The sequence below is a fragment of the Candoia aspera genome, chromosome 2 (assembly GCF_035149785.1).
Source record: "Candoia aspera isolate rCanAsp1 chromosome 2, rCanAsp1.hap2, whole genome shotgun sequence".
Lineage (NCBI taxonomy): Eukaryota > Metazoa > Chordata > Lepidosauria > Squamata > Boidae > Candoia > Candoia aspera.
Window position 1 is genome coordinate 25,108,214 of NC_086154.1, and position 26,887 is coordinate 25,135,100.

A 26,887-nucleotide genomic window follows, 5' to 3' on the forward strand; every position below is an offset into this window, starting at 1 on the left:
AATCAATGGAATAGTATCCCACCTTCTTGAAAAGGAAAACACTTTGAAAATATCCATGTAAGCACTACAGTTGGCTCAACATCTTTTAAAAATATCTCTGATCCCAGGACATCACCATGCCCCTCCCTGAAAAATTACCACTTCTGCCCCCTTTATGTTATGGCTATGCCTGCTGGGGCTCTGCTTTCCATCTTCAAATGCAAAAAGATACTTTTTTGTAAGTTTAATTACACCATTTTTCTTACTTTATACTTACCATCACACTTTTCATGTGATTAATGTGGCTTTCATGGCCAAGCATAGTCAATACAAAGACTGTTCCTAGTTTTTCATCAACTGCATTCAGAAGACATCCCATAATCCCAGCCTCCAGGCTGTTCTTATAGTCTGTTTCTCCTTTCTTGATGTGTAACAAGAAAGTTATTATTCTCATTCACAATTTGGAACAAACCAGGTGATCATATATGGTTTGACTGTGGTTTATTAAGTTGGTCTATTATTTGTATTTGGGAAAAGACACATACTGATTTCTTCTAAATTCCAGACAGAAGCTTCATATTTCTTTCATGCAAAGGAGGGGACAGAAATGTGAACCTGAATTTTGATGCAGCATACACTCAACACAGCATTCATGAATATCTGAATTCTGCCATTTGCTGGATCCTCATGACAACTCCTGCCAACCTAGCAGTTCGAAAACATGCAAATGTGAGTAGATTAATAGGTACTGCTTCGGCAGGCAGGTAACGGCGTTCCGTTTAGTCATGCCGGCCACATGACCACGGAGGAAGTGTCTACGGACAAACGCCGGCTCTTCGGCTTTGAAACAGAGATGAGCACCGCCCCCTAGAGTCGGACACGACTGGACTTAATGTCAAGGGAAACCTTTACCTTTACCTTACCATAACAAACTATACTACAAAGTTGTTTATTTGGTGTTGGCTTATTGCAATGTGTAAACCAAGATACTTGTGAATCACGTTTTGTGGCTTAGCATGATGGATGAACTTACTCACAGATCATAATTTTAAAAAAATGTATATATATTTTTAATAGAAACCATAGAAATATTTCTAAGGTTCCAAAGGTTGCTCCAAATAATTAAAATTATAATATTTTTCAGGTTATTGGTTTTATTTGTCCTTAAACTAATCAGAAGTTGGAAAACTCTGAAATAATTCCTATGAGGAGTGGAACACGGAGCCCTGTAAAGAACTGCTTTTTTATTTGTATTGTCTGTGTATCTATCCATTATCTGCTGATCTATTTCTTTCCTTCCATCCCTCCCTATGGGCTGAGTACCCCTTATAATGAAATGCAGTGGAAATTCCATCCGTGTGAGTAGACCAAAAGCATAACACATGCTGAAGAAAAATAAGGTGTGTAAGCCTTGATGAGACCACCATAAATAAAACCTATTTTAACAAAGAAAGAAGCAGTTTCTATTGGGGCCATATAGCCATTTGTTGAAGTGCAGACTTTTTTGCTTTTACACATCACCACATTTCTTTTTCCTTCTTTTTTATTTTTTTGGGGAAAAATCATCATCACATTCTCCTTGCACACAACAAAAGATTCCTAGCTGTGTTACGGATACATTGTCATAATCTGAGATTCCCTTCCCAGTCATCGTGTTTCAAATCACAGTCTTGACTGTCCCTCATGGTTGGAATAATACTGCATCAGGGCCCGTCTACAAGGGGCGTGGGAGGATCGGGCCCAAAGCCTCTGCTTCTGAAGTCCAACTGAAGAGCCTGGGACCCTCATATCTGCTTTTGACAATCCCACTCACCCTCCGCTTGTGTTTTGCCATCTATTCAATAGACGTTTGTATTAACGGAGTCCTTACATTCTCTGGAGAACCCCTACACAGGTATTGTCAGTTGTCCAGATCTGACCTACCTGGGAATCTTCTGAAACCCGTTTTACAACCCTATAATAAAATATACAATAACAGAAAAGTATTTCCTTCTTTCTGACTGTATTGTCTAGAAACAATAAAGAACACATCTTGATGTCAATCTCCCAATTATTTAAAGCACAAAGAGAGAGAAAGAGAGTGAGAGAGAGAGAAACCTCACATCCACCATAGCACACAATACATGTTGAGCCCTATATATATAACTACCCATGTTGAAGCTATTTTTGCGTTCTTCTACTTCCAAAGAATGAAGTCCATTCTACCCTGAGTACTGGTCCTTCAAAAGACCTTCATAGCAGGCTTGAAGTGTTCATCACCCAGGGGTAGAGTGTAAGTATAATATGATTAGGATGTATTCATTTTATTACGAATTTCAGAAAAAGATACCTCTTGGTAATGAACAGCAGTTAACAAATGCCAGGAAACCAGAGCACCAGAAAACAATTCTATACTCAAAACAAGTTCATGCTGACACTACAGAACCATTTACAATTCTTTTGGTTTAACCCTCCCACAAGAAGTTGAAATTTTAGTGACTTTCCCCTCTCTAAAGAGATGTAAACTTCCTTCTCAGACCTGGGTCCTTTAACTTTTACCTTTAATGGTGTGTATGTACTCTATGTGTCGGTATTCGATTTAAAAAGGGGGAAAAAACCCAACAACCATCATTTCCTATTTTGTGTTTGTGACACGGTACCTATAACGTAATATGAAGGTGCCAGTAACCTTTTAAAGTAGCCTGTAAGCCTGAGAATTCATGACTTTTTTTAAAAAAAGAGGACATACTTTTCTAAGCAGGTAGAGAACATAAAGCTTTGCTGATCTGGAAGGAATGTGATGGCAAAAAGATAAAGGGTTCTGAAGCAATCTTTGTTTAGCTCTGGCCAAAAAGCATGATATTGTCCCTGGATCTCCCAGTGACTCCTAAGAGAAAGACATTCCTCTGACATTACCAAATACAAAAATATTTTCTCCAAATTCTCATTTACTGAACAAATACGGGAATAACAACCACTTCTTTGCAATCTGGTGGAAGAATGGCCCCCCCAAAACAGGTGGTGAAAATAAAAAGCCAAGGGGGAAAAAAAGAGGAGAGATTAAACTAGTAGCTAACTGTTCATTACAGAAAACAATGTCAACTAAAAAGATATGGGTGAACAGGGTATTAAATGGATGGCAGCTACTTGTGGGAAGGAGGTAAATTTGTAACTATAACATGCTAAAATAAATTTTATCCCTCCCTCCCTTCCTCCCCCAAATAAAATGTGCAAAATATATTAACCATGCCAACAATTATGACTATTTATAGACCTTTTGTCTATGACCTTCTCCTAACAGCTCCCTGCTTGCCTGGATGTTACAATAAAAAGCGCTTGAAAACCTACAGCAGTGCAAGTTGATGAAATAATTACATTCTCCAACACTGTGCTTGGGCAGCGTGGCTATGCTATGATACAGTTTTTACTCTTTTGCCTTTTCCGGCTGTGTAACTGTCCTCGACCACCCAGTGTAGAAGACTTAGGCATGCTGTATGAGCCGTATTTGTGAAGAAGCTCTTCACTAGTGACGTACTGGAGTCGGCTTGGTTGCGGAATCGGTTCTCCGAGGAAGTAGCCTTCATTGTCAGATTCGGAGGAGGAGGAGCACGTGGAACACCAATCATATTCAGCAAAGTAGGGTCCCCATCGCTCGCCAAAGTGGTTTTGCAAAGCCAGGTCTGATACAGTCCTTGGACACTGACCGTACAGGTTTCTCCGTGTGTTCTGCTCCATGGTCTCCCTGCAACTTCTTTGCTGCAAAAACTGGTCATAGTCCTCTCTGGCTCGCAGAGAGGGCTTCTCTTTCAACTTATAGTTCTGTTCACTAGTGAGGTGAAGAGCATTATCTGAGCGGGAGCGCCTTGACCGTCGGGGCCTGTGGGGGCGGTAACGCCGATCATCATCTCGGAGATTAGTTCGTCTGGGTGTGCGTTCGCTCATTGGGGGATGTCTGATATTCTCTTGTCCAGCCAATTTGTTCCCTGCCATCCCGCCTTCATAATCAAAGCTCTGATGCATCCTTCCATGAGATGATGTGTCCCTGTATCCAATAGGATTCGCAAGATTGTGTAGGTTGGCTTCTACATCTTGGTACTGTTGGACAGAAATTAGGCTGCGGACAGACTCAGCACTTCTGAACTGTACAGAAGAATTCAGGGTCCCCATGTTACTCATCTTCTCTGAGATGTTCATTCCAGAATCTTTGCTTAGATCAGGCATGGAGAATCGGGACAGATGTTCTTGTCGCTTGGCACCACCATCTGCAGACAGACCTTTTCAAAAGAGAGGGGGAAAACACTTTAAATATAGTGATTTTTATCACATGCTCAGTTAGTTTTTAAACTACTACTGGATCTTTGATGTGAGTGTTTAAAATCGCCAATGACACTGCAGTGGCATTCCTGTGACTCTTCGTACTTTTTATGTATATGTGATATTCAATGTAACTTCATATTCTTTTCATTTATTACTATGAACACTTGCCCCAAGTTGGATCCTCTAGATGATGATGATGATAATAATAATAAGACTGATGATGATGATGATAACTTTAGATGTTCCAGAGTACAACTTTAATCAACCTTTCAACTGAAATTCTGACTTCTGTCATTAGAAATGGACATTTGTTCTCTTACGCTACAGTCTTGGCAATTAGCTGTATTTATTTATTTATTTATTTATTTGTTTCTATATCAAATTTAGTCACTGCCCATCTCACTCAGAGAGTGACTCTGGGTGGTTTGCAATAAAACAGGAATAAAACATTAATTAAAATACAATAAAACAATACAATAAAACACTCTTCTTAAATAAATAATATATTCCAAGAGGTAGATAGTAAAAAGATCTTAGTTTAATTTCCAGGTAGCATCTTCAGGATGCTAACCACCCTCAGGGTTGGTTACCCCTCCATGCGAGATGGCACAACCAGGTCTTCGCCCCTTTCTGGAAGACCTCTAGGGGAAGAGTGTTCCATAGGGCAGGGGCCATGGCAGAGAAGGCTCTCTTCCTGGGCCCCACCAGTCAACAGTCTTTCATGGACGGGGTCCGTAACATGCCCTCTCTGCCTGACCAGGTGGGATGGGTCGATGTAATGGGGATGATATGGTCCCTCAGGTAACCTGGACCCATGCCATGTATCTTTATATATCCTTCAAGTCCTTTTTTTTTTTTTTTTTGAACTCCTAGTGATTGCCTGGACAAGACCCTGCAGTTTTTTGGGCAAGGTTTTTCAGAGGTGGCTTGCCACTGCCTCCTTCCTAGGGCTGAGAGAGAATGACTGGCCCAAAATCACCCAGCTGGCTTTGTGCCTAAGGTGGGACTAGAACTCACCATCTCCCAATTTCTAGCCTGATGCCTTCACCACTACCCCAGACTGGCTCTTCACCCTATATATATTTTTTTTCTTCCTAATGTTTTTCCTGCAGGTGCAGGGTCCACTTTTTTGGATCAACTGAATGTTGATCTGTTGGTTGCTACAGGAATTGACCGACCAGCTTATCGCTTGAGCCTGACATCATGAGCTGACAGAGAGTGACTGGCCCAGGTTCATCCAGCTGGCTTTGTGCCTAAGGTGGGACTAGAACTCATTGTCTCCTGGTTTCTAGCCTGGTGCTTTAACCACTAGACCGAAATGGCTCTTTATCCATTTCTCTCTCTCTTCATCCTTACTGTATATATTACACAATATATTTATCTTTTCATTTTGTTTGCAACAATCATTCTCTTACATGCATTTCTTTTCTTACCCATAGCTTCTTTTTTTATTCCACCAAGCATCCTTTTTCATGTTTCCCATTAGCATAACTCTACATATCTCTGTGATATTTTATAACATAATCCTTTCACTCTATTCCATGCAACTTCCATATTGTTTTTCTTTACATCCATTTCCCCTTCATTCCTTTTCTACCTTCTATACATTTCCATACAAGTTTAATACTTTCTCTTCTTGCAATCATTCTACTCTTATCCTTGTTCCTTTTAGTACTTTCCTTTTCTTCTAGGTTCACATTCCCTTTAGGTTCACTTTTGACCTTATCAAATAATGGTCTGCCCCACATTAAGAACCTCTCATCACCCTTATATCCTTCACTGATTCTGTCAAAAACTTTTACAATATTCAGTCAAATCAATCATGCTTTTAGATCCATTCCTTTCTTTTAAAAAAAATGCTTAAGGCCCATATTCAAAACAGACCTTTTTCTAAAAAGATGCTGACCAAACCATCACCATTCTCATCTATTCTTGGTTCTCCAAATGGCCCACTTTTTCTGTATTGTTTCATTCTCAGCAATCCATCTTGTCACCTAACAGAATATATCTATATTTATATCTTTCTACCAGATTGCATTCACTGCAATATGAGAGAAAGATATATTGCAGAACATTGCATCATTTTTCTCAAAGCTCAACCCAGATTCTATCATTATCATCATTTGTTAGAAAGTAACTTGCAACTATCACCATCCTATGAATCCCTACTTTCACATGAACTTACTACAATCTAGATTTTGTTTGTGAAGCTTGAGTTATGGTCAGAGATGACCTGTCAAACAACAACAACAACACAAAGAGATGTATGGTATGAAAAGTAAAACATTTTTTGAAAAATCACTTCAAATTCACAAAGATGTGTGAAAATCAATTAATCCTGATGGTGTCACAAGAAGATTAGACAAATATATGTAATTAATAATTAAGAAGACTATACTATTAGCTTCCTAATAGCAACAGCAGCTGTGCAAAAATTGGCTACCTTTTGAGATATTTCTGCATGCACCTTAGCCAATTGGTGGCAAGCTTCCTCCTCATCTGATCTGCCAAGACAGTTTAGGATGAAGGAAAGCCAAGTCAAATTAAAAAGGCAGTTCAATATGTAATGGTCTTCCACCCAGACCACCCCCACAGCAAGGGGGGACTGAGCTCCAATCACTTTGAAGATTGGTGTCAAGGGTATACTCTTTTAGCTCTATGTTGGCTCTCCTGAACCCAATGAAACCGAATTGGGTTGTACAACTGCAATACTGAAGAACTGAATGTTTTTTTTTTTCAAGATCACTGAAAACTGCAAAAGAATCAAGGCCAGAAATGGCTTGTTAAGCATCCATTTAAACCAAAATCTAAGGTGACAGAGTTCATACAAACACCTAAAGAAACTAATCCTGATTCCAGACCAAATGAGTGATATGTTCTGAGGAACTTCAAGTATAAATCTTAAACATTTGAATTGAACCATTCATGAGGTTTTGAGTTTTTGTAAATGCAAATTTGGGAACCAGAAGGCAAAAGGGGAATCACTTCAGCTTTACAGATATTTAAAGCAGCGAGTACATAATTACCAGTTATGCTACTAGCAAAATACTAAATTGCATTGACAGTCCTATGGGCCTAATCTGTGACAGCTTTTATTTATTCTTTCCAGGCAGCAGAGGGTTGAAAAATAATTCAAAGATATTTAAAGGCCTTAGTTTGCCCTATATAGTTATTATTTATTTTCCATTGGTGGATAAGGTTGGCAAGCCTTCTAGCAAAGACTACAGTTTTTTAAAAAAAATAATGGACAGTCTTTTCACAATACAAAACAAAGGCTCAAAGACTCTGCCTTAAACCTATTTGCATTTTTGTATCAGCAAAACTAAAATATAAAAGAAATCTGAAATGGATTTATTAGCCAATTCTGAATAATAATTTAAATTTATATTAATGTCAATGCTGAAAAGGAGAGAGGCTAGCATGAAATTTGCATCACTCCTTTCTGGGTAAGGATTGGCATAAGGAGACATCCTGGGGGGCATCTCACTTGCTCTGAAGTACTTTCATGAAATGTCATCATCAAAAGTAGGAGTTTTTAATCAACAGAAGGAGCTGCCAGCTTTGCCCAAAGCCTATCTTCAGGAATTGAATTGATTTCTGCCAACAATCTACATGGCACCAATTCATACTTTCTAACAAATACTTTAGCCCTTTCATTTATAATTAAGTCTGCACCTTCACTTGCAGCTTGTAAGCAGGTATGGAAAACACAGCAGTGTGGCCTTTTTTGGTACTGGAAAATAAATTTATTTTCCAGTACCAAAAAAGGGCAATGACAAAGAAACATAGAACCACCAAGCAACTGCACTTATTTCACATGCTAAGGGAATTCTCCAGTTTTTCATTCCAGACTTCAACAATACCTGGAATCACAACTGCTGGATTCAGAAGAGGTGGGGGCGCCCAGGAGGACACTGCTACCATCTGATTGATAATAGAAACACAGGAGAGTTCCACGAAGTGGAAGTATGTATTGCTTTGATTATATTTGCAAATTATATTTGTTGTGTAAACCACAGCAAATCATAGAAGACCCTTTAGAAACACAGATGTAGTAAGCCAACCTATCTGCTTATTGAGGAATTTGAATGATGGCCAGGAAGCAACAGTTAGAATAGAATCCAGCGCAACTAAGTAGTTCAAAATTGGGAAAGGAGTACAAAAGGCACTTTTTACAGATTATTACTGGTTATGTGAGGGTTGATTATTTTTTGTTTCTTTTAATACTTGTTATCTTGCATCATTTGCCCACCACTCAGAGGCTTTTTGGAACTGAGTGGCATCAAACTGCAGAAATGAATAATCAATGCTGGGTGAAAAAAAAAACCTTGGAACTAAAATTGCTAGGAGACACATTAACAACCAGAGTTATGCTTATAATACCACTTTGAGTGCAAACGTTGGTTTGATGTTCAGTATTAAAGCACACACACACTCAGATGACCTCAATAGGAAATACCAATCCAATGAAAATAGAGAAGTTTAAGTAATAACAGATTATTATCTTCCAAGGCTCAAAAATTCACAGAAATAGTGACCATAGCCATTAAATAAAGAAACATCTGGTACACGGGAGAAAGAATGGAATGATCGAGTTAGACAAAATATTAAAATGCAGAAACATGATATTGACAACCAAGGTACTTAATACCAAAGCCCGGGTTTCTCAGTTGTAAAATCACTTGGAGAGCTGGATCAACAGAAAGAAGAATGAAGGAAAATGGATGTCTTTGAGTTTTAGTGCTGGAGAAAAAAGCTGAGAATACTTTGGCCTATAAGAAGAGGAAATCATTTGGTGTCAGATAAATGTGGTAAACCCAGGATGCTCACTGGAGGTACTAATAATCAGTCTTACCCCAAAAGGGAATATATAAGCGAGAGAGAGGGAGGAACGATTGGAGTCCTGATAGAATCAAGCTTAGCAGCAGCTGAATTCCATTCTCCTACAGAAAATAATTTTTTATCAATACTTCTAAAACATCAGGTTTAAAGATATATGAATATTCACCTTGTAATTAGAATGTTCAGAGAACAATACAATATTTTTCCTGTGGGAATTGAGAGTGGAAGTAAAAATGTCTGCACCCTATTTCAGCTCAAGTAGGTTCATGTATGACTTTCGGTCAGATGTAATGTGAGAAGAAATATGAGATCTATATGTGAAAAAATAAAATAATACATTTGGTTTTGATGAAGACTTAGCAGTAATAATCATGTTTTTGTCATTTTACTACTAGTTTTAAGAGGGCAGGGAAGAAACCAAGGTATTTCAAACATCTAATGTATTGAAAATATGACATATACCTTTTATTTGTATTCAGAGCTGTTTGATGATTAATAATGGAAAACAAAAACCTGAAGCTACTTCATCTTATACTTCACAAGATGTCACCATTTGAACAATTTCTTGGAAACAACAGGTGTTCCAGGGCTTTATCCTACAGTTCACATATTTCATACAGGGCTACAAGTGTTTTTTTCTAATTTTGGCAGTTTCATCAAAGTTTGCAGATGATCTCTTTCAATATTTACGATTTGTAGCTCCCATTTTTTGAATGAAAACTTCATACGAATAAAAAAGTAAGTAAAAATAAAAGCAAATTTCACCTGATTGCAATGAAGCGTGTTCTCGAGCACAGCAGCAAAGCCCATACTAATGACTACTAGGATTCTTAGTATATAATCAATTTGGAAATTGTTGCAAGTAGTACAATATTAGTGATGTACAAATTAAACAGCTTTTTGCTATGGAATTAACAAAAATTCCATAGCAAAAAGCTGTTTAATTTATACAACAATGATATTGTTGAGGTTTTTGCTAAGCCAGAATTCTATCCTGCATCTCTTGCCCATCACCTTATCTCTATTCTCCTACATTCTGATGATGTGGCCATTCTATCTATAAATCATGTGGGTATGCACTGATGCCTTAAAGCACTAATGCCATATTGCTCTAAGGAATACCATGAAATTAATTACACTAAAACGAAGATTTTAATGTTCTCAAGAAAGCACTTTAAGTCTCCAATTAGTTGGAAGATCAATGGGAGATTTATTGAGTGGGCTAAAACCTGTAAGTACTTAAGTGTTTACATTCAATCTTCTACCTGCTGGACCAACCAATTGAGTGAGCTTAAAATAAAAACTCAAAGAACAACCTTCTGATTAATGTGTAAGCCAACTTAGTAATAACTATGTCCCAGCAGTAATTAAATTATTTAAAGCTAAAGTTCTGGGCTTGATGCTATATGGTGCTCAGTTGTGTCTTTACAAGGATACTTCAAGCTTTTAAGTCATCGAATCAAAATTCTTAAAAGCTGTAACATGTGTCCCTTACTCAACTTCTAATGCCCTCACACAGCTAGAATTAGGCTACATTTCCTTTGTTGTCTTAAGATTCTGGTCGAAGCAAATTCTCTGGGGACATTCCAGGTCTCTCTTGATAGATAGGTTCATCTGCTTCCTAAGGAGACACATAATTACTATCTGATATACTGTGGTTTTTGTGTTCCAGCTATATCTATCCTTGAATATCAATGGATTTTGACAGAAAATGGATATGAAATAGCTCATAATACTACAGGCTTTTAATGGTGTATTGGAATATATTAGCTTTATTATATTTCAAATGTGTGGCTTATCCCACTTTCTCTACGTGCACCTGATTGTCTTATTTGTACTACCTGTACTCTTATATCCTTTCAAAATATATAATAAAGAAATGAAAAAAAAAGATCATTGGCCCTGATTAAGCTACATGAATAACTTGAAAATACAAATCATCTGAGGCTCATTATAGGTTACCTGTGCTTCTTGGCACTGAACAAGCTTTCTCTTCCGTTATATATTTGACTGATTTGTGTATTCTGCCTTTTTGAACTGTTCACGTAAAAAAACCCAAAGCTAAAAAGAAATGCAATGAAATGAATAATATCACCCATATAATGGTAAGGAATTAGACAAGAAAACGTTAAGAAAAAAATTACGCCCAACAGAGTAGGCTGACCCAAACAAAAATGGAACCAAAAATGGTGCTAATATGAACAAGTAGGGAGCCAAGTGGATCTCCCAGAACAAAACATTAGAAAATCTGGGCATGGCAACAATAGAAGACTGTAGCATGCATTTTTGCCAAATCGATAGACTGACTATGTATCATCAAGTCAGTGTCAATTCTTAGCGACCACATAGGTTTTCTCCATGATGGTCCATAACCTGGTCCTTCAGGTCTTCCAATGGTGCACCCATTGCCATTGTAGCTGTAATGGTATTTCGGAATGACCTTGGGAGATCCTGTTAATGTAACCTTACAATAAAGTTCAAGCTAGTACATCTGGGTGTTCTTCTTGTCTGGATTACCTGGCAAGGCTGGCAGTAACTGAGTCCATCCACCTTGCTGTTGATCGTCCAAATACCCAGGACAAATTAACAGGACATTTAACAGTGATTCTGTCAACTCCCTTGCCAAACTGACAAGCTATGTGTAAGTACACCAGTAGTGTACTGTGGCCAATCCCAAGCAATGAGAAACTCCTTTCTTGTGAGAGATTCAATCTAAAATATACACTGAGTAGGAGAATAAGGGCTATGGTGTGTTTGCTGAATATATTAGCAAATTTACAGACTAGAATGGATACGCTAGCAGAGGCAGGCATTTTCTTGCATACTTTGCATTCTCACTTAAGTGACCCACTATCTGGCTGTTTACTACGTAAGGATCCTTGAGCACAGCAGAACTTGCTCCACCCCTACAAGCCAGCTGCTAATAAGATCCATAACAGGAGAAATATTAATGCTGTCATCTTACTTCACCTATGTCATGACATCGAGATCAACTGCAAAATTCTTTAATGGATCCCTGACCTAGAAAGAAGCACATGTAAAACTTATGTTTGATTTTCACCTTGAGATTGAGTATTGGGAGCTATCCTCTTTAAAGGAAGCAAACAAAAAAACTCCTGTAATAGGTAGCGGGTGATAAGGAATAGTTTTATCCCTGCCCAGGAGACGGCAGTAGTGCTCAAAATCACAATGAATGAAAAAAATTACCAACTCTTACTATTACCAATTATATCAGTCTATGAGAACCCACTATTCAGAAAGGCGAGATATAAATCAAAATAAAATACCATTCCTGTGGAAATAAGTCTGAAAATGTAATGCCTACACTTGATAATCACAGATATTACCCACTCAATTCAAATGATCCGTCATCAGAATGTGGGACCGAACTCTGCTTGGTCATGATAAAGTTATGGCTTTGTTCTTGTTAAACAGCTTGTTTTCCACTCTCAGTTTATAGCCTATAGCAGTCTTTTCCTACCTGATGTTCCCCAAGTATCCTGAGATTGCAACAGTATAGAGAATGCTGGCATACAATCCCAATTCCCTAAATATACAATAGGAATGCATAAACTCAGTGTTTTTAGAATAGAAATTGGTATGTGGCTGAAGGAGGACGATTAGTTTGGGGTAAGTTGGCTCACATGCATTTAATACCATAGAGATGGACAGCACGGCACCTGGGGTCTGTGTCACCCGGGGCAAACATGGATTCCACACCACCACCACCACCCCAGGGAAACATTCAGTATACAAATACTATTTTGTCATTTTGGTGCCCCCCTCCAGCGCAGCACCCAGGGCACATGCCCCGCTTGCTGCCCCCCACACCCCCGGAAGATGGATCTGTATTACCGAGAGCATATGCAAGTACATGGAGCATTGTTTGGGAGCCATGAGAATAAGTAAAATTCAAACCTTCTGACAAATGTGGAATGCTTGCAAAATGCCTTGTGAAAAGAGAATCTGAATGCCTACTCATGGAGATAACATGTTGGGGACAAAAAGTACAGGCTGGGAGCTCTATATGGCCTGTCAGAATCCTTTTGTGGTGTCCAGAGCCCGCCCACCATAGGCGGAACTGTTTTTGTTTTTTTTTTAATTTCTGGGTGTATCAGAAACAACATTGGTGTTTTAAGCATTGTAGATGGTTGAAGTATCAAATTTGTTATTTCAAACTCCTCCATCCTCCCACCAGACAGATCCTGGCTCAGCCTCCTTTTGGCATGTGTCTCAGTTTGGCCTAGTGGTTAAGGCTCCGGGCTGGAAACCAGGAGACTGGGAGTTCTAGTCCTGCCTTAGGCATGAAAGCCGGCTGGGTGACTTGGGGCCAGTCACTCTCTCTCAGCCCAAATCACCTCACAGGGTTGCTGTTGTGGGGAAAAGAGGAAGAGGAAGGAGTATTAGGTATGTTGGCCACCTTGAGTTATTTATAAAAATAATAAAGTTGGGATAAAAAAAATCTAAAAAAAAAAGTCACACACAGCTTGTTGTGACCCTCAAGCTGACAGATATTGCACCCTCTCTATTATGGGGAGGCTGCTCTTCCAGGCATTCTTTGCAACTGAGTCCTGGAAAATGGAAGCATTGTTACCTGTGAAAGTAAAATATTACTCCAGAAATTATTGATACGATTATAAAGACCCTCTACTCCATTAAAATCATTATATAAAGATATTTGTAGGTCATAAAAAGGACTGTCAACCTAAGATCTATTAGGCTGATAAAATATTTGGTATTTAACTCACTGCATTTACATGTATGTGGCATGAAACATTAGAATAAAAGTGTTTTTTTCCTCTCAAGAGGATCTTGAAATATGGTTAACTATTTTTCTTTCTGCTACAACTTATGGCGCTGCGGGTTAAACCGCTGAGATGCTGAGCTTGCCGATCGGAAGGTCGGCGGTTCGAATCCGTGTGACGGGGTGAGCTCCCGTTGCTAGTTCCAGCTCCTGCCAACCTAGCAGTTCAAAAACATGCAAATGTGAGTAGATCAATAGGTACCGCTTCGGCGGGCAGGTAACGGCGTTCCGTGTAGTCATGCCGGCCACATGACCACGGAAGTGTCTATGGACAAACGCCGGCTCTTCGGCTTTGAAACGGAGGTGAGCACCCCCCCCTAGAGTCGGACACGACTGGACTTAATGTCAAGGGAAACCTTTATCTTTACCTCTACAACTTATAAGCTAAAGCAAGAACTCCTTCTTGACTTCACTGGCTTCAGACTTTCTTCTTCCTTCCTATGCATGAAGGCTTTGGACAGCTAACAATAAAAAAAAATCATTAAGCCTCCCCAAAATGACAAATAACCAAGTCCTAAAATAAACCTAATATAGTATCAAACTTATACAAAAAAGGAAGGGGAAAAAAAGGAAAAACTTTCAAGAAACTTTTCCCATACACACCTGCTTGTTGCAAAATCCCCAGCCACAATGCCAAAGAATCTTCCTATGTTGCAGAGCTCCTGAGGAAGGCATTCTAAAGCTCCCCATCAGTCCAGACGGGATGCAGGATCCTCTGCTCGAGCTGAACACAGCCAGACCCCCCTTCATTCCACAGAGGAGATAAACAGTGGTGGGCAAACAGTCTTAAGGGAAATCCATTGCTGATCTTTTTGCCGAGGAACTCCTGCTAAGTGACTGAGGAAGCAGCCATTCCATAAAGCAGATACAGTCATACTGAACACATGCTTTCTCAGTTCCCCATTTAGGCTTAATCTGAGGGAAAGAGAATCACTGACATAACGGTCGTTCCATTGGTATGGAACACAGGACTCTTCTCCCCTTGTTTCATGGATCTGACAGGTGCTTTCTGATTTATGTAGAGCTAACAGGACTGGGGTTCTGTCTTTCCCAATCAGTTGGTATTTATCAGTTGCCATTTTAAACGTCTCAAACCATGATCGCAGAGTCAAGAACTTTACAGAGCACATTCATTGTAAAGCCAGTACTAAAAGCCACTGACAAAGCACTAATAAGGTTTTCATTGCCTGAACTCCCTTCTCATTTTGGAGCAGACAGAATCAGTTCCATGGAACTACTGGCTTTGTCTGGCTATTATATGTTCAAAATCTGCTTTACTTGGGTAGCCCCATGACCTGACCTTTTTTTCTTCTAGAAGATTGTAACAACCCCTATATATATCTAAAGGAACTTGCCTGGAATACGACTTGAGGATGGTTGGGTTGATTAACTCTCACTGTTTCTCCTGATCCAGGAGGAATTTTCCACTGGTTGGAAATCTTGGTGAATTCAACTTTTCAGCTTTTGAAAAAATCTACTGAAGACTGGACTTGAAAAGTTTAAGGTAGCCACTTCACCTCTTAGTTTCTGCCCAGAAAGTAAGATGACCACCTGGAACAGTCAGTTTGAACATAAAGCAGTTTCTAGGTTTTGATGAACTGGGGAAAAGTCACCAGCATAGATAGCTTTTAGTAAGGATTAGCAGAAAACATGGAAGATGGACTTCCAAGTAGCTTCTGTGCCAGCTGAACAGAACTTCTATTCATAAAAGTAGAAACCAAGGAATACTGGATATGGAGACAGATAGCATGGTAACAGACAACATCTGTAACTTTCCTGTAAGTTCCAAGATGCATTAAGAATCTCTCTGAAATATAATGCATCTGTCTGTGTGTTCTTAGAAAGGAAGTAGATGTGCTAAAGACTACCACAAAAACGTCTCTCAGGAGTATCTATCTATCTATCTATCTATCTATCTATCTATCTATCTATCTATCTATCATGGTAACTTATGAGAGGAAAGCTTGTAATTCAATGGGTTTTCGGTCACAGATATAATATCAGACTTCATTCACTCATTCGTTCATTCATTCACTCAATTCCTGGAAACACTGGGCGGCTAACAGTTAAAATCATTTTCAAAATCATCACAAATTAAACTATAGCCACCACAAAAATAATGAATAAACCCCACCAATATAAACAAAAAGTTAACAGCATCAAAAATTATAAACCTCTAATTACTTGTCTATCCAATAAGATCTGACAGAGTTGGCATGCCCCAGGTCCTGTCACTCAAGCAGTATTATCTGATGGGACCTTCTCTGTTACTGTGCCTGCCCCAGGGAATAGCATTCTCCTAAGATCCAGATGACCCTGGCCTTATCTGCCTTCCAAAAGGCTCTGAAGACCTGGCTTTTCTCCCAGAGAGTAGGTCAGGAAATTTTATGTGCCCATCTTGATTGATTGTGGTTGTTTGAATTGCCTTTGGGGCAACATGTTTTACTATATTTTATTCTTTGCTGGTTGTAAGTTAATTACATACAACACCCTGATGTCAAGTGAGCAGCTATGTAGATAAATAAATGCAAAGATGAGATTGTGAGCTAAATGAAAACATCTCAGGCTACAGAGTGCTATTAGTCAGAAGAGAGTATTACCTGGGTGGACATGACCACATAGAAAACAGTTTCCTACAGTATGTTCTGATTCCTTCTCTGTTTCATTGGCTGCCACCAGATAATGGGGGGACTGATTAACACACTGCACCATTCATTACTATTTCTTCACATGAAGTTGCCATTTTGGGTAGCATCCATGTGCTGTTTTATTTTACATCTGATTCCAGCTTTAAGTACAAACCACACCTCTTCAGGAAGGAAAGCAGTCAATCAACTCTTCCCTTCTTTCATCGCCCTTGTAGTTCTGCTGAAAAATCATTTTGTGAAAAATTCCTTCAGAGCATATCAAACAACAGATTGGGGATGGGGGGAATAGAAGTACTGAAGCATGGGATTTTCTGAAGAAGGAATCTAAATGGCCATCACCAGCTGGGTGAGTGTTCCTCTTTTTCCTCAAAAACTAACATCCTATAATTCACCCCCCAAAAGCAGACACATGGGATTCTCTGATTACTTGGAGGGCTGGGTTTGTTTTTGGCAGTGGTGTGAAGCTCATAGGCTACAAGGATGACAGAGCTCAGAAAGTATTTCAGTTTAGAACAGAATCTCTCCCCCCACCCTCCCAGTACTTTCAAAATCAAACACAGAATGTTTATTTTGGCACTTGTCCTTCTTCGTCTTTTGTCTTTTTCCAAAAACTTTCTGAACAAACTCATTTGCAAATTCTTCATCATCTGCACTAAACCCAAGACATGCACCCCATCAGTAACTCTGTCTATAGTTCCATTTACAGGCTTTTGTGAATTAAGTCAAAAGGGAGAAAAGAATGCAGGTCTCTGTTGTGCAAATATGATTTTCTAGATATTGAGTTTTGGCATGTGGTTCTGTCAGGAACATTTTATTAAGATCAAATGCTAGTGGTCACAAAATCTCAGTGTGACACTGCTCACTGTCTCCTCACAATTTCAGCTGAATGAAGAAAATATGAACTATGAGAACACTTGAGCTTGGACAGCGCACAGTAACCTTTTGTTTGGTTGAACAGGGACCATGCAGTGCCTTTGTTCTTCACAACACCTATTGCTCATTAGGCTGGACTCAGCATTTCAATCCAATGAGTGTATCCAAAATTGGAATTTAGGTCAGAATTCAAAGAGGAAGGCAATCTTCTCTGAAGATTAGCTTCTTCTTCCACATCTCCTTGCAATGCCCCACATCATTTCAGATAGTCCACCAATCCTCCAGGAAAAAAAAAAATCAGATAATAGAAGACTGGCAAATGAAACGAAAGAGTGGAATAGGTAAAAGAGATGTTCCATGAAGAACATCTCAGACCTTCCATGAATGGAAGGAATTATGGAATTCATGGAAGGATGACTCTGTATCCAAGCAAAAGAGACCTCTGAACTTTTGAAGCCCATGTGCACATTGAGAAGACAGGCCCTAGTTTACTTTCGAATTTCTTCTGGGAAGTTAGGCATACTTCAAAATAAAATATATGGCATCCTATTAGAGGTTTGCATTTTGCTTTGAATTTTGCAGGTGGCAAGAAGGCACACTGGTTTATTGGTGCCCAAGAACACGATTTTAGGGATTAGAGGGTTGGCAGTATTGTTGTTCCTGCTGTTGGCACTCTTTGCAAAAAAACAGTATTATAAGACTGGACAATCTTGAATTATACAGATTATAAACTCCCTTTTCATCTCAAAAAACATTTAGAGTTAGGAAGTCATTATCCAATCCATTAAAAGCAATAAATAACAGTTTGGCTTTCAGAATCAAAGTACAGCTGTATAGTGACATCAGCCTTCTACAGACTTATTTCAAAATTCTGTAAACTGAAATCTAGAGGAAATGGGGACGGTGCTTGAGAACTGGGAATGCAAATTCTCCCCTGCTCTATTCGGTCTGGCAAAGCTCCTTTTCTAATTATCCAACATGAACTGGGGCCCACAGGGCATGATCCAAGGACAACAGTTTTTGAGCAAAGAATCCTGAAACAAAGATCATTTTATGCCACAGCCAGAAATCAAGATAAAGGCATCCAAGAACTGAAATTACAAAAGAACTTTGTTCTTTATTTTTCCCCTTTCTTCCTCAGTACCCCAAAAAGAGAAAGAGTAACTGTGCTTATTTTTTTTTTTTAAAAGGAAAAAGATAGCATGCAAAAATTCCTTTTTGGCTCTAAGTAGGCACAATCGGCAGCAAAAGAGATAAAAATACAGATTTGTTCATTTGAGATCTGTCTTAGATTCCAACTTAAAAAAGCCTCCAAGGGAAATATAAAGCTCTGGCAGATCCCAAGATGATGCTGATCTGCTCCTCTTTAGAGATAACTCTGCTGTCAGGAAGTTCTAAAATGAAATACCGCACGGTCTTTCACTGGGCATCATAGAGACAATAAATATGGGTGATAAAATATTACACATATTTTCATACAGAGATGAATAAAAATAGTCTCAAGAAATTACAGAAATATAAATACCCTCCTAAAAACCCATCGTTCCATTTCTGTTACTAAGCTGACTATTTATTTATTTATATATATATATATTTATATTTCAAATTTCTGTCACCGCCCATCTCCCCCCAGAAGGGGGACTCTGGGCAGTTTACAACAAAATAAATAATTTAAAACCATAAAACCTAATTTACAATGCAAACTATCATTATAAATAGAGAGATATAAGATCCATTGTAGCGAAAAGCTCTCATTCAATGGGAAGGGCACTATGGCGCCAACCACCCCCAGGAAGAGCTGTTGCCCTTCCCATCCCAGGCAAGGTGGCAGAACCAGGTTTTCAAATTCTTCCAGAAGGCCAGGAGCAATGGGGCCTGCCTCACCTCCAGGGGCAGACTATTTCAAGGGGCGGAAATTGAAGAATTAAGGTTAAAGCATCACTACAAAGCTGCCATCAGCATTTTTGCATTAATGGCAATGTTTGGAAATTTGGTGACTTTAACAGTCATGCCAAAAATAGACCCAAACAGCTATTTGCGAGCTGCTCATCAGATCTGTAAATAACTTCAGCAAAGACCACAATAAAATTTCTGTACTTTAGCTCCTTTACAGTGCAACAAAGCACAACAGTGTGTTTCATGAGTTTAACAACAGCAGATACACATGGACAAAATCTCTGAGGTAAAAGTATATTTTAAAGCAGCTTGCCAGGGAAAAGGCTGTACAATATTTTGGCACAGTAATATCATGTGCACATACCACATTTTGCAACAATTTGCACCACAGTTCACTAGTAATTTAGAATCATGTGGAGTGAAAAATGGCTTTCTGCAGGAAATTTTAAATAATGGCCTGTGTTTTCACCCTCTGACTTTGCTCACCATGGTACCCTCAGGTTTCCCACAGAGCAGATACATTTGCACATTGTAAGAGGATCGTTGGTTTCTAGGCTCAAGAATTACTCAACTGTGATAACTCTTGCACAACAGTTTAACTTCTTTGCAAGATCACGATTCTGCAAATAAATTATAACAAGAATGCTACCCTAAGCATCCCTGAAGGAAAGATGGAACAGAAAGGCCACGATAAAATGACGGATTTGCAAAGTCTGGCTGACAAATTTCACCAGTTTTATCAGAATTCATCAGAAGGATGGATTAAACAGGAAATTCTAGAAGATTGTTTTTGTATTACTGTACAACTACCAAGATTGATCACAAGAAAAAAAAAACTTTATGAGGCTTATCTCTCATTTCCTATTATTCTAAATAGTTTTTTTTAACCCTGTCCTTTCCTTTTCCTTTTTAGCTATTTCAGTATGTGCAAAAACATCTCCAACTTAGTTTTTTTTAGGCCACTCAATTCCAAAAAGATTCTGGGCAGCTTACAGTATTTAAAACACACAGTTTAAGAAGAATGACTGCCCAGACCCCCCCCCCCCCAAATCAATAGCATTAAAAAATATTTGACAAACATCCTAAGCCTGGGAACAGAACCAGGTCTTAAGACACTTGTGTAACATTTGAGAGGTGGGAGTCATATGCATCTCGGGGGGAAAGGATGTTGTTCCTGAAGGCAGGGGCTGCATACTTCCTTGGTCCCACAATATGACAACATTGAATTGAGGGGATCTGGATTATATCCACTCTGCCGGAGCATACTGGATGGGCAGAAACAACTGGAGATAGGCGGTCCTTCAGATAACCATTTCATTTGTCTTATTAATTTGTCTCTGAAGTAGCCCCTGCCCTCTGGAACATTCTTCCCCCAGAAGTGAGACAAGCCCCCTCTCTCCTGGACTTCTGGAAAAAACTGAAGACCTGGTTTTGCCAGCACGCCTGGAACGGGAAAGGGAATAGCCATTCCTGGAGATGGCTAGCGCCCTAGAGTGGCCCCTTTTATACACACGGACTGGGGTAGAATATTCAGCCATCTGGATTTTATTTCATTTTACATTTTTACTGTTATTTATATTATATTTATTGTATTTACAACTGTATTGAATTTTAAAGTTTGTTTTGTTGTAAACCTCCCAGAGTCCCTCCTTGGGGGGAGATGGGCGGTGATAAAATTCAATAAATAAATAAAAAACCATTGCACTTCTCAAAAATAAGTACATAAGAGTTCTACTGAATTAGCATAAATGTTAATCTAATCCAGCATCCCATAATGGTTCACTGAAGGTATCCCAGAAGTCTATAAACAAGCCTTATAGAAGTTGTCACCTCTTGCTGGCATTTTTGAACCTGGAGGCTGCAATACAGTCATCATAACGAATGGTTATTAATTGTATGCTGCCCTTCAGAAGCCTTCAAGAACGTGGCCATGTGTACATCTCAAAGCAGTAAACACCATAAACTTTATATTAAATAAGTGTAAAGTTAGAGTAAAAAATGCTTTCAGTTGTCCTGAAACCCCTGCCATTCAAGCCAACTCTTTCCTTGAAACTGATCAGATGTTTGACAGCAGAGGAACCCTGAAATAATTTTCTTCTCAATGTACTGTAGGTTTCAAACTCAATGCTGGAAGCATCTCTAAAATAAATGTGCAAAAAATAATATTTTCTACATATTCTTTAAAAAGTCTTGAGTGATGCTGTTCTATGAAATGAAAGAACATGCTTCAGGAATTACTGCAGGAGTCCACTGAGATAAATGAGAAGCAATCAGAAGCCCACTGATATTTCTGGCCCAGGCATGCTCATCTCCTATGCTCACACTGCAGCATCTTATATTTTCCAAACTGTAACTAATGTGAAGAACCCTTTTAGCAGCACTTCACACCATAACTGCCACTTGTAACAGCCACTTTGTAGGAAGAATAATCAGAGAGAGGCTTTCTATAAGGATATTTTTATATCTTCCCTATGGTTTGCATCTGTCTTGTACACACAAACGACACATAAACCACACATACGTACACATACACTAAAGTGGCAGAATTCTATTTGGCTTTGTTTCCTATGCCAGGAATGTTCCAGTGTGAATCTGCCAGTGACTTGTTTACATCAGAACAATGCTTCATTTCAGAACAAACCTGGAATTTGCAGAAATAAAAAGAGCCACTATGTAAAAGAAAACACACAGATGTAAACAAGAATGCAGTAGATTAAGGAGAAAGGGAAAATCAAGGAGTCTTGAGAGCCAAAGAGAAACCAGGGAGGCAGTTGAGTCAACTTGTCCTCAACTCCAGTGCTCAGATTATTTCAATGCTTGGACCATTCAACCCTGCGCACTTCACTTGCATGCAGCGATCAGTCTTCCTGACTCCTTTTGAAAGCATTAGAAACTGATACGTCAGGCCACTGATCTGTTATCTCAGCACAGCACTATCTATATTGACAGCACAGCATCTTAAAGTTTGAAGGAGCCAGTCAGTCTATTGAGTCCTATCATCTGCAGAATGCAGGACTCCAACGTAACGTGTTCCTGACCTGTGTCTGCCCCGTCTCAGCTTGGTTATAACCAGTGATGAAGAGCTCATGATCACTACATGAATTGGTTCCATTATTCAAACTATCCTTATCATTATGGAGTTTTCCCTGATGTTCAAATCTCCTTCCTGTAACTTTAACCACTTATGATCTAATGCAATGATAAAGAACAGGTCACATTCTTATTCCCTGTATTACCCCTGAGTCCCCCTCAATCTTTGCTTCTCAGGACTAAACACATCCAGTTCCTTTAATCACTCATTCTGAGGCTCCTCTAGAAATTAATATACAATTCCCAAGCCTAACTGGAGACCCCGGGTATCAAATTGAAAATGCTTTGTATGCAAAGCAGATAATCTAATACTGAGTTATGCTCTTTTCCAACTGCAGCTGGAGGCTACAATGTAAGTCCAGACTTCATACGCTTCTGCCTGGGGCTTTGGCGTAACTCCTGGAATAGGGCTGCACCTCAGCAATCCCATGCTGCCATTGGTATGGGGCAGCTGAGCCAATTTTCTTCTGGCTCAGACATCAGAACGTTCATTTTTCAATTTACAATGAGGGAACTCCATGGGGCTTCAAGGTGAGCCAGTTTCCCATCAGTGGGAATTCCTGCCTATCTCTTTCTCCCTGGCACCCTCTCCTCCCTGCAGCTGCTAAAACTCTGTAGAGCCCCAACATCACTGGACTGGGATTTGGAGTGGTTTTGCAGCTACCAATCTACATTCTTCATAATTTTCCACCATGAAAACAAACACAGTGTGAGGAAAGGACAAATTACCCTCACACAATTACAGTCCATTTAATACAGAATGTAAGGATGAAACCACACAATATATCAGTTAATAATACCCAGTGTCAACGTGATAACCAGAAAGCATTCCATTCAACAGATTCAGCAAAAACAACAACCTTCAGGTACAACGCTGAAGGAATGTAACCACTGCTACCTCCATGCACTAGGAACTGATCTGTTGATTTAGCTGTCACTTCTTTCTTCTGGAAAAGGCCCTAATGCTGGGAAAGGTGAAAGGAAAGAGGAGAAGAGGATGACCAGCAGCAAGGTGGATGGACTCAGTTACAGTGGCCATGGGTGTACCATTGGGAGACTTGAAAGAGCAGGTTAGGGATAGATCTATCTATGTGGTTGGTAGGAGTTGAAAATGACTTGATGGTACATAATCAATCAATCAATCAATTTCTTTATTCTACCCTTGGGCCTTGCACAGGAGCATAGAGGTGTGCGTTTGTATAGCTGTGCAAGTCTCAGAATGGGGAAAGGACCTCAGAAATTGGGTGGGATGAAATGCAATGGAACCACAGGATGTGCTCAGAGGGAGAAGCAGAGGCCTATGTTATGTCCAGAGTAAAAGTCAGCTATCAAAATTAAGGGGGAGGGACATGTTGATCAATCAGGAGAACCACTCCTAACTGGGTAGTATTTATTTGATTTTTGCAGCAGTCAAGAGATTAGTATCCAGCATCTTTACAAGGATGAATTAAAATGACACAAAGAGCGTGCATGCTTTTGAGCTCTCTAGATCAGAAAAAGCTTGGGCACACAAGAAATGGTGAGAGGACTACAGATGGAGGGGAAAGTGATAAAACAACTTAGGATTCAAGCAAGGCAACCAGAGAGGGGTGTCAAAAAAGTCATGATGGCAGCTGCAGATGCCACCTTGATATTTTGACATTGTCCTGGAAATGCCCCTGAATTAAAACTTGTAGGTATCCTATTCTAGAAATCATAGCATTACACCTATCTCTCTGCTTAAGTGAAATAAAAATATGTAAACCTTTATCAAAAAGAATTCCCCCCATACCCACTTAAATTCAGCCCTTGATTTTCAATGAAAGAGACAGTTCTTGAGCAAAACCTTTAGGTTTAGACTTTGGTGAGTCTCCAGCAGAAGGGAATCCCACCCTTGTGTAAAATCTACTGAGAAGGTGCTTTCATTTCCCTGTTTACAATAATTTGGCCTGATGTTGGTAGATAAACTACAATGCAGGATGCATAATCAAGAAGACATTCTTAAAAACATTAATAATATTAATTTGTATTTCACTTAAAAACTAAGCATGGAACAGAAATAAAAGAATTTTACTTAATTAAAATATACAAAATAGACATATTACAAACCTAGGGGGCTCTAACTCTAGAAGAATAATGGAATACCAAACAGCTGTTTACAATCAGAGTAGCAGATAAATGAGACCATATAAAACTTACTAACAATATCAACTGATAAAAGCAGATAAATATATAACATAAAAACCTGGGAAACCTGTCACCAAGGCCAGTCCTGGAAGTACAGATCTCGTTTGTCAGAGTCAAGCAAAAAAAAATTATCTGTCATCTGAAGAGTAAATGAGTATATATTTGGGTGATAACTATAGAGTTCCAGGGCCAGGAACAACATGCCTGACAAGTCATTAGGAACTGTTGCAGATACAGTATTTGAAGACCATCACTTGCTCCACACTCCTATCCGGCATTTTGCTTTCAGCATGTTGCCAGCCAGGCACTGTGATGAAATGAAACTGAGCACTTTCCTGGCTTGATGGCTTCACAGATATTCGTCTTAAAATGTGTTTGTCTCCCCAACAAACAAAAGGCTTGTTCTGTCTGTTTAGTGTCAGCATAAGGCTGTTGCTGGCTCAGCAATGATCACATCCATCAGGGTACTTGCACATTCTTCTCAGTGTCTGTACAACAGGAACAACTACCCTTGCTTTTAACAGCTCTTGTCTGTAGGATACGCTGGAGAAAAGAAGCTAATTTGGTCTGCATGTTTCTCTCCAGCCTTCTGGTAATGACTCGCTTCCTGGGCTTTGGGAAAGCCAGAGCTGCCATTTCTGTTGCATTCAGCAGCAAAACATTATGGCTAAAGGATGAACTGAAATTTCTAACGCCCTGTATACATTCATGTAACAAAGCAGTGGGGCTGGGTAACCAGGATCAGTTCTGGCACCTACTTGCAGTGCATCAGCTCAAATCTCAACTTTTGGAAATTAGAGCAGATTCCAGTGATCCAGAACAGATGCACACTGCATTTTTTCTCACTGCCAAGTAACTGCGTACAGCCCCCACATAGCAGAGGGAATGAATTTTTTTTTTTAAATCTCCAGCGGCTATGAGAATAACAGATGGATTTTTTCCCCCCACACTGTTATTTTTAGTTGTATTTCTGTCTTACCTTCTTTATAGCTAAGTGGGGGATTTGAACATGGATTTTCTAAAGCTTAAACCATTCCTGGTTGGCCCACATGCGGCCTCCTCGTACTCTCATAAGGCTTCAACATCCCCTCCTCAATTCCTTTCACATGGGGTGTAATTTAATATTGAAATTTAGAGACCGTTTGCTGCCAACATTAGGCAGAGATGTGAAATATTTTCTCTTTTAAAAATATTTAATACCTTCAAGTGTTAAAACTTAAGATCCTTTTCCTGGGGGGCCCCTGCCTGTGTCCTGGTTCCAAGCACTTGCCACACCACCAATGCATTCTTGCAGAACACCACTCTGTCTTGTAAGTACCAACCTCTTTGTCCAACCCAAAGCCTTTCTGCATGATTTAACGTCTACCTGTTATCTCCAATTCTTCCATATGGCAAAGTTATCCCAAGAGGATTTTACTGTATCAGCCTTCCCTGTTATTGTTATTCAAAGGAACTGTCATGGGATGTAAGTTAACCTAGCAATTGTACTGGAAGGATACTAATTTGATACGAAAGCAGCTGCTGAATAATCTAAGGCATACAAAATTTGAAAGCAGAAGGGGAACCATGCAGGTTCTAATCCCAGACCCTAGGATAATTGCAATGGTGTTCTGATCAGTTGCAGCTGTCATTTTCAAAGCTTTGATCAAGGGTTGTATACTATCATTAAAGTAGTTGTTTAATACTAAGGCTAAACCAAAACTTCTCTTACCATTTGCAAACATTTTCAACAGTGCCAACATTTTATGATTTTTGTTTTTTGTCACACCCTGGGAAAATGTTTATAGGGATCCGGAATGGTTTTGCTGTCAATCACCTTCACTTGCACTTTTGATGTCAGCAACTTACATTGGATTAGCTATGAACTTATCCTCTTGAACTCCTAATCAACTACTACCACTGTTGTAATGACTGTAGTGGGAACAGCAGCCAGACAGAAAAACAGCCAGGAAAAATAGCAATGCACAAAATGCTTAAAAGACAAGGATTTATTTGAAGGGATCTACAGCAAAACTTAAGTACCAGTATTTTATTTCCGAAGTGGAAACTATAGAGTATTTGGCCTATTCTACCTAAAGTTTGGAAATCAAGAAGGGATGCATTGAACAAAGTTTACAAATGAGGCTTCTGTAACTCCCCTTTCTAAAAGAAATTAACTTTGAGGAACAGGTAGGAAAAGATCTCATCTCCGCTAGAGAATAGCAAACAATTCTTAAGATCTCATTATCATAAGTTTTGATCTTTGCAAAAAATTAAGCTTCGGAGAAAGTCTGATATTGCTGGGACTCAACCA

General features: G+C 39.2%; 1 protein-coding gene across 1 annotated transcript in view; it reads right to left on the reverse strand.

Annotated features, from left to right (window-relative positions):
- Positions 1 to 2,706: 2,706 nt before the first annotated feature.
- The window catches only part of PRICKLE2 (prickle planar cell polarity protein 2), a 291,314-nt gene continuing 267,133 nt past the window's right edge, over positions 2,707 to 26,887 (reverse strand). The window contains exon 8 of the mRNA XM_063291533.1: positions 2,707 to 4,232. Within this exon, the coding sequence (XP_063147603.1) occupies positions 3,364 to 4,232 (869 nt within the window). The 3' untranslated portion in view covers positions 2,707 to 3,363. The remainder of the gene's footprint in view (positions 4,233 to 26,887) is intronic.